This window comes from Myiozetetes cayanensis, unplaced genomic scaffold (assembly GCF_022539395.1).
Source record: "Myiozetetes cayanensis isolate MyiCay16 unplaced genomic scaffold, myiCay2020 scf26, whole genome shotgun sequence".
Classification (NCBI taxonomy): domain Eukaryota; kingdom Metazoa; phylum Chordata; class Aves; order Passeriformes; family Tyrannidae; genus Myiozetetes; species Myiozetetes cayanensis.
In genome coordinates this window covers 6,759,216-6,774,085 of record NW_026087477.1, presented here as the reverse complement: position 1 = coordinate 6,774,085, position 14,870 = coordinate 6,759,216, and the positions used below count along the sequence as shown (strand labels likewise).

Below are 14,870 nucleotides of genomic sequence, written 5' to 3'. Positions count from 1 at the left end.
CTCCCACCCACCCACCAACGACAGCTGCCGCCCTCGAGCGTTTCACCGTCAACTTCACCATCACCAACCTGCCCTACAATTCTGACCTGACAAAGCCTGACTCAGCAAGGTTCAAGTCTACACGACGAGTTATGAACACCATGGTGAGTGGACCATTGCATGGTCTTGGCCTTGCCACTCTTTCTCATAAATGTGGAGGAAGTGCCAGGAGCTGGGCATGGTTTAACTGTGAAACCTCTGCCCTTGGCAGCTCGACCGCCTGCTGAAGGAAACCAACATTGGCCCTGATTTCCATGGATGTGAATCAACAGCCTTCAGGTATTTTCTCACACTCAGGAGTGCCTTTGCTGGTCCAACAGTCAGATGAGGAGCCCTGTCATGTCCGAGTTCAGTTGCAACCCAGTCCAGAGAGGGAGGATCCTTCCCTTGATGCCCTCCTGCATCACAAGCTTCTCCCTTATATGCTGCTGCTTTAGAGCTGCCACTCCCTGCCTCCACCTCATCTGAGGGTGGTGACAGCAGAGACCCAGGTTGACTTTTTCTCTTGCCTGGCCTTATTCTCCCTTAACAGCCCCAGAGCATTAGTGGAGGTGGAGAGCAGTGACAGGGCACAACACACACACACCTTGGGATTGCAGAGCTTCCCTTCTACTGATGGATGGTCACAGAAGCCCCAAGGGCTAGACCAGAGAGGAGAACATGCAGAGGACAGTGACTCAGTGACATCCCTGTGCTTTGCAGGCCAGGCAGCCACAGGGACGAGACCCGGGTGGACGCCGTGTGCACCTACAGGAAGGAGCCCTCGGCTGCAGCCTTGGACAGGGTGGGCCTGTACCACCAAGTGAGCAACAGGACCAGAGGCATCAGCCAGCTGGGCCCCTACAGCTTGGACAAGGACAGCCTCTACGTCAATGGTGACCCACGCTGCTCTCTCTGCCCCCTCTGCTCTCCCCCCCCAGCCATCCCCCAGTGCTGCCCCTTGCCCAGCTGCAGCTCCTGACCCTCTGTCTGTCTCTTTTCCCAGGCTACAACGAACAGCCAGTCCTTACCAGTGAGTACCTTGCACAAGTGGGCTGGGCACAGAGGGCACAAAGTCACTTGTGCGGGTCTTCATTTGGGCAAAGGGTTCTGGGGGCTGGGACTTGAGGTCCCAGTTAGAGGCTGCGAGTCTTTCCTATGGAGGGCAGGGCTGGGAGGAGAAGTCTGTTCTTGTTCAGCCATAGTCCTGTCACTCTTGTTCTTCCCCATTTTTACCCCCATCTGTGCTTCTTCCAGCTCCCACCCACCCACCAACGACAGCTGCCGCCCTCGAGCGTTTCACCGTCAACTTCACCATCACCAACCTGCCCTACAATTCTGACCTGACAAAGCCTGACTCAGCAAGGTTCAAGTCTGCACGAAGGGTGATGATCACCTTGGTGAGTGGACCATTGCATGGCCTTGGCCTTGCCACTTTTCTCATAAATGTGGGGGGAGTGCCAGGAGCTGGGCATGGGTTAACTGTGAAACCTCTGCCCTTGGCAGCTCGACCGCCTGCTGAAGGAAACCAGCATTGGCCCTGATTTCCAGGGATGTGAATCAACAGCCTTCAGGTATGGGTCACCCTCAGATATTCATTTACTAAGGTCATTCATTCCGTTACTAAGGTCACATGAGGGGCTCTGTAATGTTCATGTTCTCTTGAAACCCAGTTCCTGGAGGCAGGACCTTCTCCTTGATGCCCTCCAGCAGCATCACCATCGACCTTATGCCTTCTTGCTTTACAATTGCAATTCCCTGCCTGCCCTTTCATCTTGGGGTGGTGACGACAGAGCCTCAAGATGAATCTTTGTCCTGCTTGTCCCTTTACTTCTTGAAAAGGCCCACAGTATTACAGGAGGTGTGGAGCAGTGGCCAGAAAACACGCACAAACTTTGGGATGTCCAAGTATTCATTGCTATTTAGGGATGTCCACAGAAGACTCAGGGCCCAGACCAGAGAGGAGAATGTGCAGAGGACACGGGCTGAGTGTTGTCCCTGTGCTTTGCAGGCCGGGCAGCCACAGGGACGAGACCCGGGTGGACGCCGTGTGCACCTACAGGAAGGAGCCCTCGGCTGCAGCCTTGGACAGGGTGGGCCTGTACCACCAAGTGAGCAACAGGACCAGAGGCATCAGCCAGCTGGGCCCCTACAGCTTGGACAAGGACAGCCTCTACGTCAACGGTGACAATATTTTTTCTAATTTCTCTTAATTTTCCTGTTTCCCTATTTACTGATACTCTTTTATTTCTTGGCATACTCTTTCACTAAGAAATTCCATTTTTTCTAACTTTTTTGGCTCTTCCAATCAAAAATATCTGTGATAGTTTTTGTTGGATTTACCGGGCATGCTCATACACTGGTTTGTATTTTATTTCCTTCTATATTAATGGTGGAAGGTTTTGGGTTGGAAGGGACTTTAAGGATAATCTCATTCCACCCTTTTGCCATTGGCAGGGATGCCTTCCACTAGACCAGGCTGCTCCAACCTGGCCTTGGACATTTCCAGGGATGGGTCAGTCACAGCTTCTCTGGGCAACCCATGCCAGAGCCTCATCACCCTCACAGGGAAGATTCCTTCCCAACAAACAACATAAATTCCTGCTCTTTCTCTTTGAAGCCATTCCCTCTTGTCCTGTCCCTCCATCCCTTGTCCCCAGTCCCTCTCCATCTCCTCTGGAGCCCTTTTAGGCCCTTCAAGGGGCTCTCAGGTCTCCCTGGAGCCTTCTCTTCTCCAGGTGAACCCCCCCAGCTCTCCCAGCCTGGCTCCAGAGCAGAGGGGCTCCAGCCCTGGGAGCATCTCTCTGGCAGGGGGTGGAACGAGATGATCTTTAAGATCCCTTCCAACCCAAACCATTCTGGGATTCTGTAACTACAGAAGCCATAAAACCTGCAGGGGAGCAAGAGCAAATGGCACCAAAGCAGAGGAGCCATTGTCACCCACAGCCTTTGGACTTCTGATTGCTTTGCACTCAGTAACTTATCCAACTACATCATATCATAACACACCAGAAAATACAAGGATTGACCCGCCAAGGTCAAGGAACAGCACTAGAACTGAACAGCACTTGACAAAATTCTATAGAAGTATCCAATGCAGAAGCCAAAGGGTTAGAACAAGGCAGGGTTGGAACAAGATCATCTTTAAGGTTCCTTCCAACCCAGCCCATTCTGGGATTCTAAACTGGATTTAGGGAATGGGTAAACTGCCTCTCAGCATCCCAAGGAAAGGGAAAATTCTGTGCAGTGCTGAGAAAAGCAGCAGCTTGCCAACAACATAGAGCAGGATGAATGTGCATTTATGCACAGGCTGTCATCAGATCAGTTTTTCATGTCAGATGTTTGCATGGGACCTCTCAGACAAAACCCATTCCAGTTCTGTATTGCAGTGTGTGCCAGACCCTCCAACTTGGAAGCAGGTTTCTCAAATATGCCCCTTTTCTTCTCCCCACAGGTTACAGTGAACTGCAGCCTGAGCTATGTAAGTACCTTTAAAGAGCTGTTGAAGTGGCAAGAAGATTTTGCTTGTTGGCAACAGCCAAAAAAGCAGGTTGGACCAAGCAACCCAGAGCCCTGCTAGATTTATAAAACAGAGAATCCAGGAGCCTGTTATGGAACTGCATGTTCTCCAACCTTGAAGCCAGATAGAATATCCTATAGTGTTTCCTCTCGGAGTGATGATAATAAATTGGATTTTCAGGCATTGACTTTCCTTTCTCATTGCAGCTGCTGCTCAAAATACACCACCTCTGCCACCAGCAGTGAGGAACTTCACCCTGAATGTCACTATAACCAACCTGCCATTCACTGCAGATATGGCAACACCAAATTCTAGGAAATTCAAGTCAACAGAAAGAGTCATGTCCTATTATGTAAGTCAGGCAAAACCATGTCCTGCTGGGGCCCAGTTCTTTTAATATCTCTGATCTCTCACCTCTGCTATGACATTTGACCTAATTACATGTTGCTGTTGAATTTCTAGGTGGACCCTTTACTCCAAAGAAGCAGCATTGGCCCTGCTTATATTGGCTGCAAAGTAATGGCATTCAGGTAAGAGCCAGGTCTGGGGAAAGTCTCCATGACCTGCTTCTTAAAATGTTCCTTCCCGTTTCTCGGCACTCAACACATCTCTGAGTGGTTTTTGGTTATTTTTTAATTGGCAATTTTGCCTCTGAGTGGTTTTTTTATGTATGTCTTTGGTCACGCCCTAAAAGTTAAGATGGATTTCTCAATAATGGCCAAGACACCTAAAACTTTGCCTCATTCCCCAGGCCAGAGAAGAACAGGGATGGCACAGGAGTAGATGCCATGTGCAGCTGTAGAGATGAGCCTTCAGGGCCCAAATTCAACAGGGAAACCATTTACCACGAGCTGAGCAACATGACAGATGGCATCACCAAGCTGGGACACTTCAGCCTTAACAGCCAGAGCCTCTACATTGATGGTAACAAACCACCCCAAGGTGTTATTCCTGATGAAGTTGGGGCTCCCCCATCCCTGGAAGTGTTTAAGGCCACGTTGGGTGGAGCTCTGAGCACCCTGGTCTAGTGAAAAGTGTCCCTGTTCAATGATGGGGGTTGGATTGGGATGATCTTTAAGGTCCCAGGGTTGGAATGGGATGATCTTCAAGGTCCCTTCCAGCCCAGACCATTCTGGGATTCTGTGTTAGAATCGTGGACTCGTTGAGGTTGGAAAAGACCTCCCAGATCATCAAGTCCAGCCTTTGATGCTGACACAGAGTAATTTGAAATGAGAATGGAGAGGATTTTAATACACCTCTCAAAAGCAGCTAACAAAAAGTAGAAGGCAAAAACCTGTCAGAGTCACAAAGTCATGAATTCAGGAACTACAATCTTGGAATAAAAACCCAGGTATTTAATCCTGCTGAGACTTTCTTGGAATATTTCCCCAATAATTGTCCATTTGTTTTTCAGGTTACAATGAACCACACAGTCCCTCATGTAAGTATATTTAAGGACATGGTAAAGCTACTCAGAGGCATAAATTGATTTTGCTTCCCCCTGTTTGTAACCTTGGAAGGTGTGCGTGGCTTTTTTGCTCTGAGATGCTCAATAACAGCCCTGTTATCATGCAGATTCTGTTCTTATTTAATCTGGCTGGGTTTTGTTCTCTCAGTGGTGAAACCAACCCCCACACCAACAACCCCAGGACCCACAGCAGAGCACTTCACCCTCAACTTCACCATAACCAACCTGATGTTCACAAGAGACCTGGAGACACCAAACTCTGCCCGGTTCCGTTCGGCGGAGAGGATAATGCGACACTACGTAAGCCAAAGCCACGCTGTTTGTCACTGAAACCACCCAGATTTTGGGGTTTCCCCTGGTCACAAAGGTTTTTTTCCTTGTCAGATTGACCCCCTGCTTCAGAGGAGCAGCATTGGCCCCTATTTCTCTGGCTGCAAAGTAACAGGATTCAGGTGAGCAATAAAGTGAAAGATTAACTTTGAGTTGCAGCAGATGGATTTCCTTAAGTTTGACTGGCACTTCCTTTCCCTTTTTCAAGTAGTTTTCATCACCATAATAAAGCTTCTGTGCCCTTCTTTCTGTTGTCTTTTTCTTCCAAAGCCTTTTTCTTTGTCAGACCACACCATTGCAGCCCATCTGAGGACTGTGGACAGATTTGTTTGGGGTTTTTTCAATCACATCAGTAAAAGAAAAAAAAAGGGAAAAAAAGGAGTTTTTAAATAACTAACAGAAGCTTCATGATACTGAATTCCTTAGGGCAATGAAGAAGAGGGATAGCACAGGAGTGGACACCATCTGCAGCTACAGAAACAGCTCCCAGGTGCCCAAGTTTAACGCCCCTGAGGTTTACCAGCAACTGAGGAACATGACAAGTGGCATCACCAAGTTAGGAATTTACAACCTGGACAGCAAGAGCCTCTATGTCAATGGTAAGTGTTTGATTTTTTCCTTCCTCTGGGCACTGAGCAGTTTGGGACCACGTGGGGTCTCAGGGATCACTTCAGTGTTAAAAAAGTGGCCTGAAGGAGAAGACCCCACTGGAGTTTTCTGTGTAAGATGAAGTGTAAGCTTTCAAATCTTCTCACACAGACATTTTTGAAGACTTTAATTTCTGTATTACACTGAAGAGTGACTTAATTTTAGTCTTGACCTCAGTCATTCACCTGCAGGTGAACATTTCACCTGCTTTCTATCCCACCAGTATTTAATTACAAGGAGGTTTTCTCATTGTAGTCACCACTCTTACAAAAGCACCTTGTTCTGCTTAAGCTTTGTTTGTTTTAACAGATTCACACCCTCGGGGGCAGGTTCTGATGATTCACTCCCAAGTCATCCATTTAATCATCCCCTCTCCACTTTCATTCTCTTAAGTGGATGGTTCTCTTACATAACATTTCTCTTGCATTTCCTCTCCAGGTTACAACGAACCCCTTCAGAGATCATGTAAGTATTTTGCTGAATTCACTGCAGGGAAAGGTGTCAAAGGAGTGGTGCCCTCAGAAAATAAGAGGGGAAGAGATCATTGAGAGGGGAAGAGATTATCCAGAGTAGCCTTGAAATGTGCTGGGGTTGGGAATGTCTTTGAAAGTGGAGGTAACTCTTTTGTGATAAATTCGTAATCCTTCTCCCCTTGGATTACAGCTCCAAGCACAACAACTGCACCAGGACCAACAACCAGGAATTTCACCCTTAACTTCACCCTGACCAACCTCCCCTACACCCCAGACCTGGATGTCCCAACGTCCCGCAAGTTCATTGCCACAGTGACTGTTCTCAACCACTATGTGAGTCTGGCTCTGGTTTGCCCATTTGGGGTTCTGCTGCTGCCCTTCATCCACCTGCATTAAACTCAGCACGTGATTTCCCCTTTTCCTCAACTGTGCTGGTTTTTTCTCCCTGACAGATTGACCCTCTGTTCAAAAGAAGCAGCGTAAGCTCTGCCTACACAGGATGTAAAACGATGAGATTCAGGTGAGAATCTTAGGATGGATCAGGTTGGAAGGGCCCACAGTGTGTCATCTGCTCCAGCAGGGCCATCCCAGAGCTCATGGCACAGGGTTGAGTCCAGATGGTTCTGGAATATCTCCAAGGAGGGAGACTCCACACCCTCTCTGGTCTCTGCTCAGTGCTTGCTCACTGCACAGGGAAGTTCTTCCTCATGTTCAGATGGAACTTCTTGGGCATCAGTTCCTGCCTGTTGCTTCTTAATACTTGACACCACCAAGAGAAGTCTGGCCCCACCTTCTGACACCTCCCTGAAACTATCTTTATTTTTCTGGTACTAAAAGTATCTGAAAGTACCTTCAAAGACTCCTGAAAGAGGAATTAACCTTTATCTGCTCTTACCCACCTGAAATTTGCACCAATTGTTGTAGTTGTTCTGATGTCAGAACAGAGGATCCTCCCTGTGGACACCTCCCTGTCCATTCACGATGGTAGAATCATTTTCGTATCTAAATGTCATCTGCTGAAACCCATTACGGTGATTTTGGTGTCATTCCTGGTCATGCAAATCACACAGAGTGTCCTAAAGAACGTGCCTGATGTTTTTTTCCTCAGGGCTGGGAGACACAGGGATGCCACAGGAGTAGATGCCATCTGCAGCTACCAGGACAGTGCCAGCCTGGCCAGGTTTGACAGGGAACAGGTTTATCAGGAGCTGAGCACCATGACAGAGGGTGTCACCAAACTGGGGCACTACAGCCTGGACCAGAACAGCCTGTATGTCAATGGTGAGTACCCATGAGTGGATCATGATTTTGGGATCTCCTGGAGATCACTCCCCATCACTCCACTGGGGCTGGAGCGCTGAGGAACCCTTTGGTTGGTTGGTTTTCTGTAGGTTTTGACGCTGTGGCAAGACCAATCCAGCAGGATCTTGCCATTCTAGAAGCATCTCCAACCCTTAAATCACACAAATTCCTGGAGAATTTCATTATTATATCATATCACCTAAGCAGGGCTGCACATATATTGTTTTTTGGTGTGGATAGATCTGATGTAAAAATAAATTCACTCTGCTTTTTCTATTTAGGTTTTCCCCTCACAGAAACCACCAGAAAGCCTGTCTTTGTTGAAGCTCCAGGCAAAAAGGGCTACAGGCTGAGCTTTAGAATAGTCAATGAAAATCTAACCAACCCAGACTCTCAGTCTCCAGAGTACAAAGAAGTGGTGGAAAGCATCAACTAACAAGGTGAGGAGCTGCAGCTCAAATACCATCCTGTTTGGTCAATTTTTTGCCACGGTTTTACATCTTAATTTAAATTAAAAAAAAAAATATCAACATTTAGGAACAAAAATTTCTAGAATCTGAAAGATGAGATTGACCCAACCAATCCTGAGAATCTGGGTGCAGAAATCATCTCCAGCCAGAGGCACGGACTGTGAAAATCAGGAGGTTTGGGTGCTCTGTCAGATGCACAGGGACTCAGCATTTCAGTCCCCTCTCCAGAAGGGTTTGCAAATCCCTGCCAGCTTGGGGTCAACACATCCAGAACTCGCTGCTGAGAATCCAGCACGTTCCCTTCAGCAGCAACCCCCACCTACCAGGCTGATAACGCCCTAATTTGGCTCTTCTGATGAAACCGTAACGCTCTGTACTTCCAGTCCTGGCTGTGTGAGGTGTGCAGGAGCTGACAGCTGCCAGTCAGCAGACTGGGCTCTTTAACACTGGCAGCTTGCTCAGGATAAGGCAGGAAGATCTGCCAGGCTGGCAGTCAGATTCCATCACCAGAAGGCACATTCCAAAGTCGAGACCAACTCCCATGAAATCCAACCAGGAAACAAAAAAAACAAACAAAAAACACCCGAAGCCTGGGCTTTCTCCAGCATTCAAGTCCCTCCTGCTGGCCTAAAGCACCTTGCAGAGTGCCCAGGGCTCATTAATATTTACCATGACATTTGTCTTGCAGATGAATCAGCTGTACCGGCAGAGCCACCTGCGGGACCAGTTCCTGGGCTGCAACATCACCCGCCTGAGGTCTGGGATGTGAGCTGAGTGTGGCTGAAGGGTTGCCACGCCCTGGCAGCCTTCCCCCTGTGCCCAAGTGCCGTTGTCCCCTGTGGAAATCCTCCCCTTCCCTCTCATGTTGGAAATTTATGCCCTAAGAAGCCATTTCTAGGCTTCATCTGTCAGTTTGAGTTTTTTTCTGACTTGTTGTAAACTGATATTTGTCTCAGTCTCAGTCAGGCACTCTCAGGTTGCTGAGCATCCCAGGAATTACTGATTCCCATCCTCTTAATGGGAACTGATGGTCCTGTGACCTCTGCACTCCCCCCTCTTCACTTGAGGCTTTACAAGGCTTTAAAAGTGGGTTTCAGGTATAGCCGTGGTGTCCAGCTCTGGGTGGGAAGAGGCTTGGACAAGGGACCTTCCCAGAGCTTTTAAAAGCCCCAAACTGCTGATCTTTCATTGTGTTTGTGCAGTAAAGCCTAAGTTCACAGAGAGAACAGATAATATTTCCTTTGCTGTCCCTGTCCAAGGCAAAAACCCCCAAACCAGCCCATTCCCACATCGTTTTTCCACCCCGTTACTTTCAAACCCAGCACTCGGGAGGAGCAGAAACCCCTCAGCAAACTCCTTCCCACGTGAAGTTTTCTGCTCATCAGCCTCTTTACCACAGAACCTCTGTCCCTCTGCCCACAGGGCTGGATCCATAGTGGTCGACTGCCAGTGCTTCTTCCAGCCTGAACCCAACATCAACAGGGCTGTGGTTGAAAGGACCTTCCAGGATGGGACCTCCAATGAAACTGGACTGTGGCTGGGGAGCAGCTACAGCCTGCAGGAATTCTCAGTGGACAGTATGTAGAGCTCAAATCTCTGCCCAGGGTCCCCCCAGTCACCTCATTTTGCCACGGAATGCTCAGAATTCCCCATTTCTGGCCTATCAGAGCGGAAATAAATGTGGTTTTCAGTTGAATCGCTGAGTTCAGCTCTAAGTTGGGCCATTCAGACATTTAGTCTGGCTCAGTGTAACCCTTCAGTCTTCAATGGCTTAAGGTCTTGTTTTGATAAGTTAATGATAAGTTATTATCATAACTTATCAATAAGTTGTTACTCAAGATTGAGGTGTTATTCAGTATTAAGGTGTTACTCAATTTTAAGGCATTATTCTATTTTAAGATGTTACTCATTATTAAGGTGTTATTCAGTATTAAATGATTAGAACATGAAGTGGCATCTACTCATCAGAACTTCGACCATTCAGAGATAAACAGACTTCCAGGGTGTTTTTTCCAACCTACAGCATCCCAAATAAAGGAGTGGCTGAAGGACTGATTGGGAATTTCCTGTCAGACCCCAGTTAAATTCAGTTCTGTTTATCTTAGACCAGTGAAAAGTCTTTGGTGGAAGAGCCCCATTTTCTCTCTGCTGGAATTCAGACTGGCTTTTCCCCCTCCATTTCCAGCCTTGGAATTAGCCATCGAGGCGGCAACTTACAAAACACCCCTCAAGTCCGGGAAGGAAAACTTCGGCTTGAATTTCCGGATCTCCAACCTGCCCTTCTCGCCACAGCTGCAGGACCCCAGGTCACACGTGTACCAAGTGAACAAGGAGAAGATCGAGAAAGAGGTGAAATGAGCAGCTGTAGCTCGAGCTGCCTGCCCGAAGGATGAGTTAAACTGACTCTGTTTTCATCCACTGTTCCGTTTCTCCCATCAGCTCGATGTGTTCAGGACCAGCCACCTGAAGGAGCACTTCGCCGGCTGTACCGTGGAGAGTTTTGGGTGAGTCCTGCTTGGAAAGTGGCTTTTCCTTGCGCCCCAAAGAGCAGCCCGGGAGGGCATTCAGGGTCATAGCGGGTTGTTCACGCCTCACTGGCGGCCTTTGTGCTCCGGTTGACACACGGGAGGCACCTTCATTGAGGTTCTTCTCTTACCACAAAAGGTTTCTGTCCGAAGGGGAGGTGGTTTTGTTTCCGTGCTTGCAAAGCATAAACAATTCCGGAGGAAAACAAACACGTTTCTTTCTCTTATTTCAAGCACTCAAGCACACTAAAATTCCACCGACACACATCAGCAAAGCGATCAGCGGGACTGACCCCGCCCGGGGACAGGATCTGCCTGTGTGTCTCCAACACCTCTCTGGAGGAACAAAGAAGCCGAGTTGATTTACCTCTTAGAAATGGGGATTAACTCAGTGGGTGGTTTCACGAGGCTGCAAGGGCTCCTGTCTCGTCTGGAATAAACTCAAAAAGTGATCCCCTTGCTAATAAAACAATGCTGAGACACCTGCAAACCTGAATCTCCTACTCAGCTCTGCTTCCTCCTCTCTCCCCCACAATGACTCTGTGCCTGTCACCCTCCAGGCCTGTCCATGGGAAAGGATACACAGATGTCTTCTCCATCTGCAAGTTCACCCTGGATCCCCTGTCAGGGACTTTACAAAAGCAAGAGGTGTTTGAGGAGCTGAAACAACTGACCCAGGGGTTCACCAAGCTGGGCCCCAGCTACGAGCTGGAGGAGCAGAGCCTGGTTGTTGAAGGTGAGAGCTCTGCAGGGACATTTGGGGGATTCTTCTTGGGTTTAATCAGCTCCAGAGGCTTCTGTTTCTCATCTGTCCCACTCTTTTTTTTTCCAGGTTATTCTCCACTCAAGACAGATGAACCGGAGCCCGAAAGATCTGGTAAGTGCTTTTTGGGAGGGATTGACCCTACAGCCACTGAAGATTTGAACTAGAATAAATTAGCATTACATGCCTTGAAATGGAGGCTGGACCCTGGAAATGGAGACTAAACCCATGGAAGAGACCCAAAGTCTAGGCCTCTTGGTAGGCTGGCAGCAAACAGTGGGTACCACCAGAGCCAGCCAGGCTGAGGAGATGAAGGACAGGCAAAACCAATCCAAGTTGGGAAGATGGTTTAAAGCTCTGACATCAATAAATGTTTATAACTGCAGTATTTATAAAAAAATAAAATCTAAAACCCCCCAGATATGGTGGTGTAAGCACAGCCACCACCCCAGAACCAACAGCAAGCAGGAGAAAGAAAAAAAGTCCTCTGAAGTGTTGCATTTTTTTGTGCACCAGAAACACACTTGCAAATTAACTACAGCTTTTGCTGCCACCCTTAGCCCTGTCCCCTTCCCCAAAAGAGCCCAGCCAGCAGCTAAGAGAGAACTTTGTCCCTCTGAACATCCCTGAAGCCCTCTGAGGGCTCTGACTGTCACATTTAGAGTGGTAGATCCTCAGACCCTCACTCCATTTTATCCAAGTTCCTGTCATTTGGCCTCAGTGCTGTTGAACTTCGCCAGGGTGAGATTTCCCACTCTGAATCCCCTGTGGACGAGTCCAAAACCCTGATGTGCCCTTATTGTCCCTTTGCAGAGCTTCAGTTCTGGGCCATCATCCTCATCTGCATTTTCACCCTGCTTGGCTTCATCCTCCTCCTCTTCTTATGCTTCCTGGTAAGTGTCCCCTTTGCTGTCCCACCTGTCCCTGGGCTCCAGCAGTGCCCAGACACCTGGGGGCTCACAGGAGGGACATTCACATTCCCAAGAAGCCCAGTGGGAACAATATTCAACCTCCCAATAGCAAACGAGGTGCCAAATCCTGTTGTTACCGCCGGCTCTTCCCAGGGCTTTGAGCACAGGAGGGGATGGGGAAGGGAATTTCTATCCAGCTGAGTAGATTTCTAGGACAGGGAGCAGGATCTTCTTTCTAGAAAAGCAGCAGGGTCGGTCGTGGCTGAGCTCGAGTTTTTTTGCAGAGAGAAAAACAGCAACCCAAAGGTGAGGGCGAGCCCAAGATGACAGGTGGAATTAGGGCATGCCCTGCAGCGCTTCTTAAAACCTCTTCCCTGTTCAGTATCTGCAGAACGATCGGGTTACAGGCAAGGGAGGGCCAGAGACGACGTGTTTAATGACCACACCTAGAATTTCCTCCTCAGTGCTCTTAACCTGCAGGTTTTGCAGCCTGGCAGGGCCGAACTCCAGCTGCATATGCCTGGAAAAGGCAGGGGAAAACCCTCTTCCCATCTCTGGGGGTGGTTTGATGGGCATCAAAATCTTAACAGCACAGTTTTCAGAAGCAGCTGTTTGCTTTGCAGCAGCTGAAGGGAAGAGCTAAATCTGCAGAGAAGAAGAATTGCTCTCCTGAGAGGTTCAGGAGTGACAATTCCAGAGCCAGGGAGATTTAGGATAGGAAGAACCTCCATCTCAGAGCTGGGGGTTGTGCCAGTGTCATCCTCACAGCTTTGGACAAACCTCTCATTCCCCAAGTGGTTTGGAGGCATCTGATGATGGGCAAAGCACAGATTCCTATTTTTGCCATTAATTTTTGTCCTTTTCCCTCCAGGTCATCTCTTGCCTGAGGAGAAAGTCCCACCTGTACCAGGTCCAGCAAGGCTTGTACGGGTTGTACTTCCCACACCTGAGCACAGGAAAAGTGCATTGACAGATGAAGTCGGGTCCTCACAGACCTGTTTGTCCACTGATGAAGGAAAGATATTTATAAATACTAGAGAAATGTTTCTTTAATAAATTATTCTCAGCGTTTTCCTCTCATCTTGAGACGGATCTTTGCACTATTGCCAGAATTATTTTCATACTACAGGAAACTGCCAACAATGCAGATGCTGAGGAAAGTGGTTTTTTTTTTAAAGCACTGCAGTGTTTTATACTATGGCACAACCAACAGAAAATAAAGACCACAAAAAGGTCAAGTTCTACTCTTAAAGAGCTGCAGTTTGCAAGGCCCTTCAGTGTTAATGTCAGTTTTCTGAAAAAGGCTTAAAATTATACTAATTTATAGATTTTTGGGGACTGACTGTTGTAGCCTTAGAAATTTCACCTAGATTTTAGCTGTGTCATGACTTAGCTTTTGAAATGTAAATACCTTAAATTATCTACACTGTTTCGTATCTTAAATTAATTAAAATATTTCTATTTATAATTATGACAAGGGATGATGTGCAGATGCATTGTTAAATCCGAGCGGGGCACGGCCAGGCCGTGCCTTTGGTGATTGATTCCAGTTGAATAAAGGCCACATTTTACTGCCACAAAGTCGTTATTTCCTCTGTGTCAACACTTTTCACCCCAAATCACAAATTAAGCCCTGTGGAAATCCCTGGGGGTTTGCTCCTTGGTTGTCAGCCCAGAGCGTGGGGGCTGATCCAGGGACCAGGACCTTCTTCTGCCCCTCCAGCTCATCTCAGCCAGACAAAATCGCCCCAAAAGTCTCATTTTCTGCCCCAACTCTCTGCAGGAGACAGAGCTGATCTCTATATAATTATGATACTACCAATAGATGAGCTCTCCACTGAAAATGAAAGCATTAGAATTAATGAAACCACGGTTAGTCGTTAATCCTCCCACTCCAGGCGACGTTTCCACGAAACCAAACTGACTTTTGGGCTTTCAAAGTGAAGCTCAGGTTGGACCAGTTCGTTGTCCCCGGCTCAGTTTCCTCCCCAGAGGATTAGAAACCTGTTTGCCCGATCAAACAAAGGCTTTCAAGCCCCAATTGTTGTCGGCAAACATCAGATTAAAATGCCTGCAGAGCTGCTTGCAAAACACCCCCACGGGTGTCCTGTCCCCCAGCGTGTCCTGGCTGGAGCTGCCAACCTGTGACAGGAACTCTGGGAGTGGGAAGGACTTCCCAGCTTGGGGTCTGACCAGGGGCACTCAGGAAAAGCTGGGTCTAATCATAGAATCCTGGGATATCCTGAGCTGGGAGGGACCCACAAGGATCACCAATCCAACCCCTGTCCCTGCCCAGGACACCCCAACAATCCCCCCCTGTCCCTCAGAGCGTTGTCCAAACACTCCTGGAGCTCTGGCAGCCTTGGGGCCGTGCCCACTGCCCTGGGGAGCCTGGGCAGTGCCCACCACCCTCTGGGGGAAGAACCTTTCCCTGAGATCCAT

At 48.3% G+C, this 14,870-nt stretch overlaps 1 protein-coding gene across 1 annotated transcript; it reads left to right on the top strand.

Moving 5' to 3' along the window:
* Nucleotides 1-9,907: 9,907 nt before the first annotated feature.
* On the top strand, nt 9,908-13,458 carry MUC16 (mucin 16, cell surface associated). The gene is made up of 7 exons (XM_050321527.1): nt 9,908-9,944; nt 10,415-10,578; nt 10,669-10,733; nt 11,315-11,490; nt 11,587-11,631; nt 12,331-12,410; nt 13,300-13,458. The coding sequence occupies exons 1-7, from the start codon at nt 9,908-9,910 to the stop codon at nt 13,396-13,398; spliced, it is 666 nt and encodes a 221-aa protein (XP_050177484.1). The 3' UTR covers nt 13,399-13,458.
* Nucleotides 13,459-14,870: the final 1,412 nt, after the last annotated feature.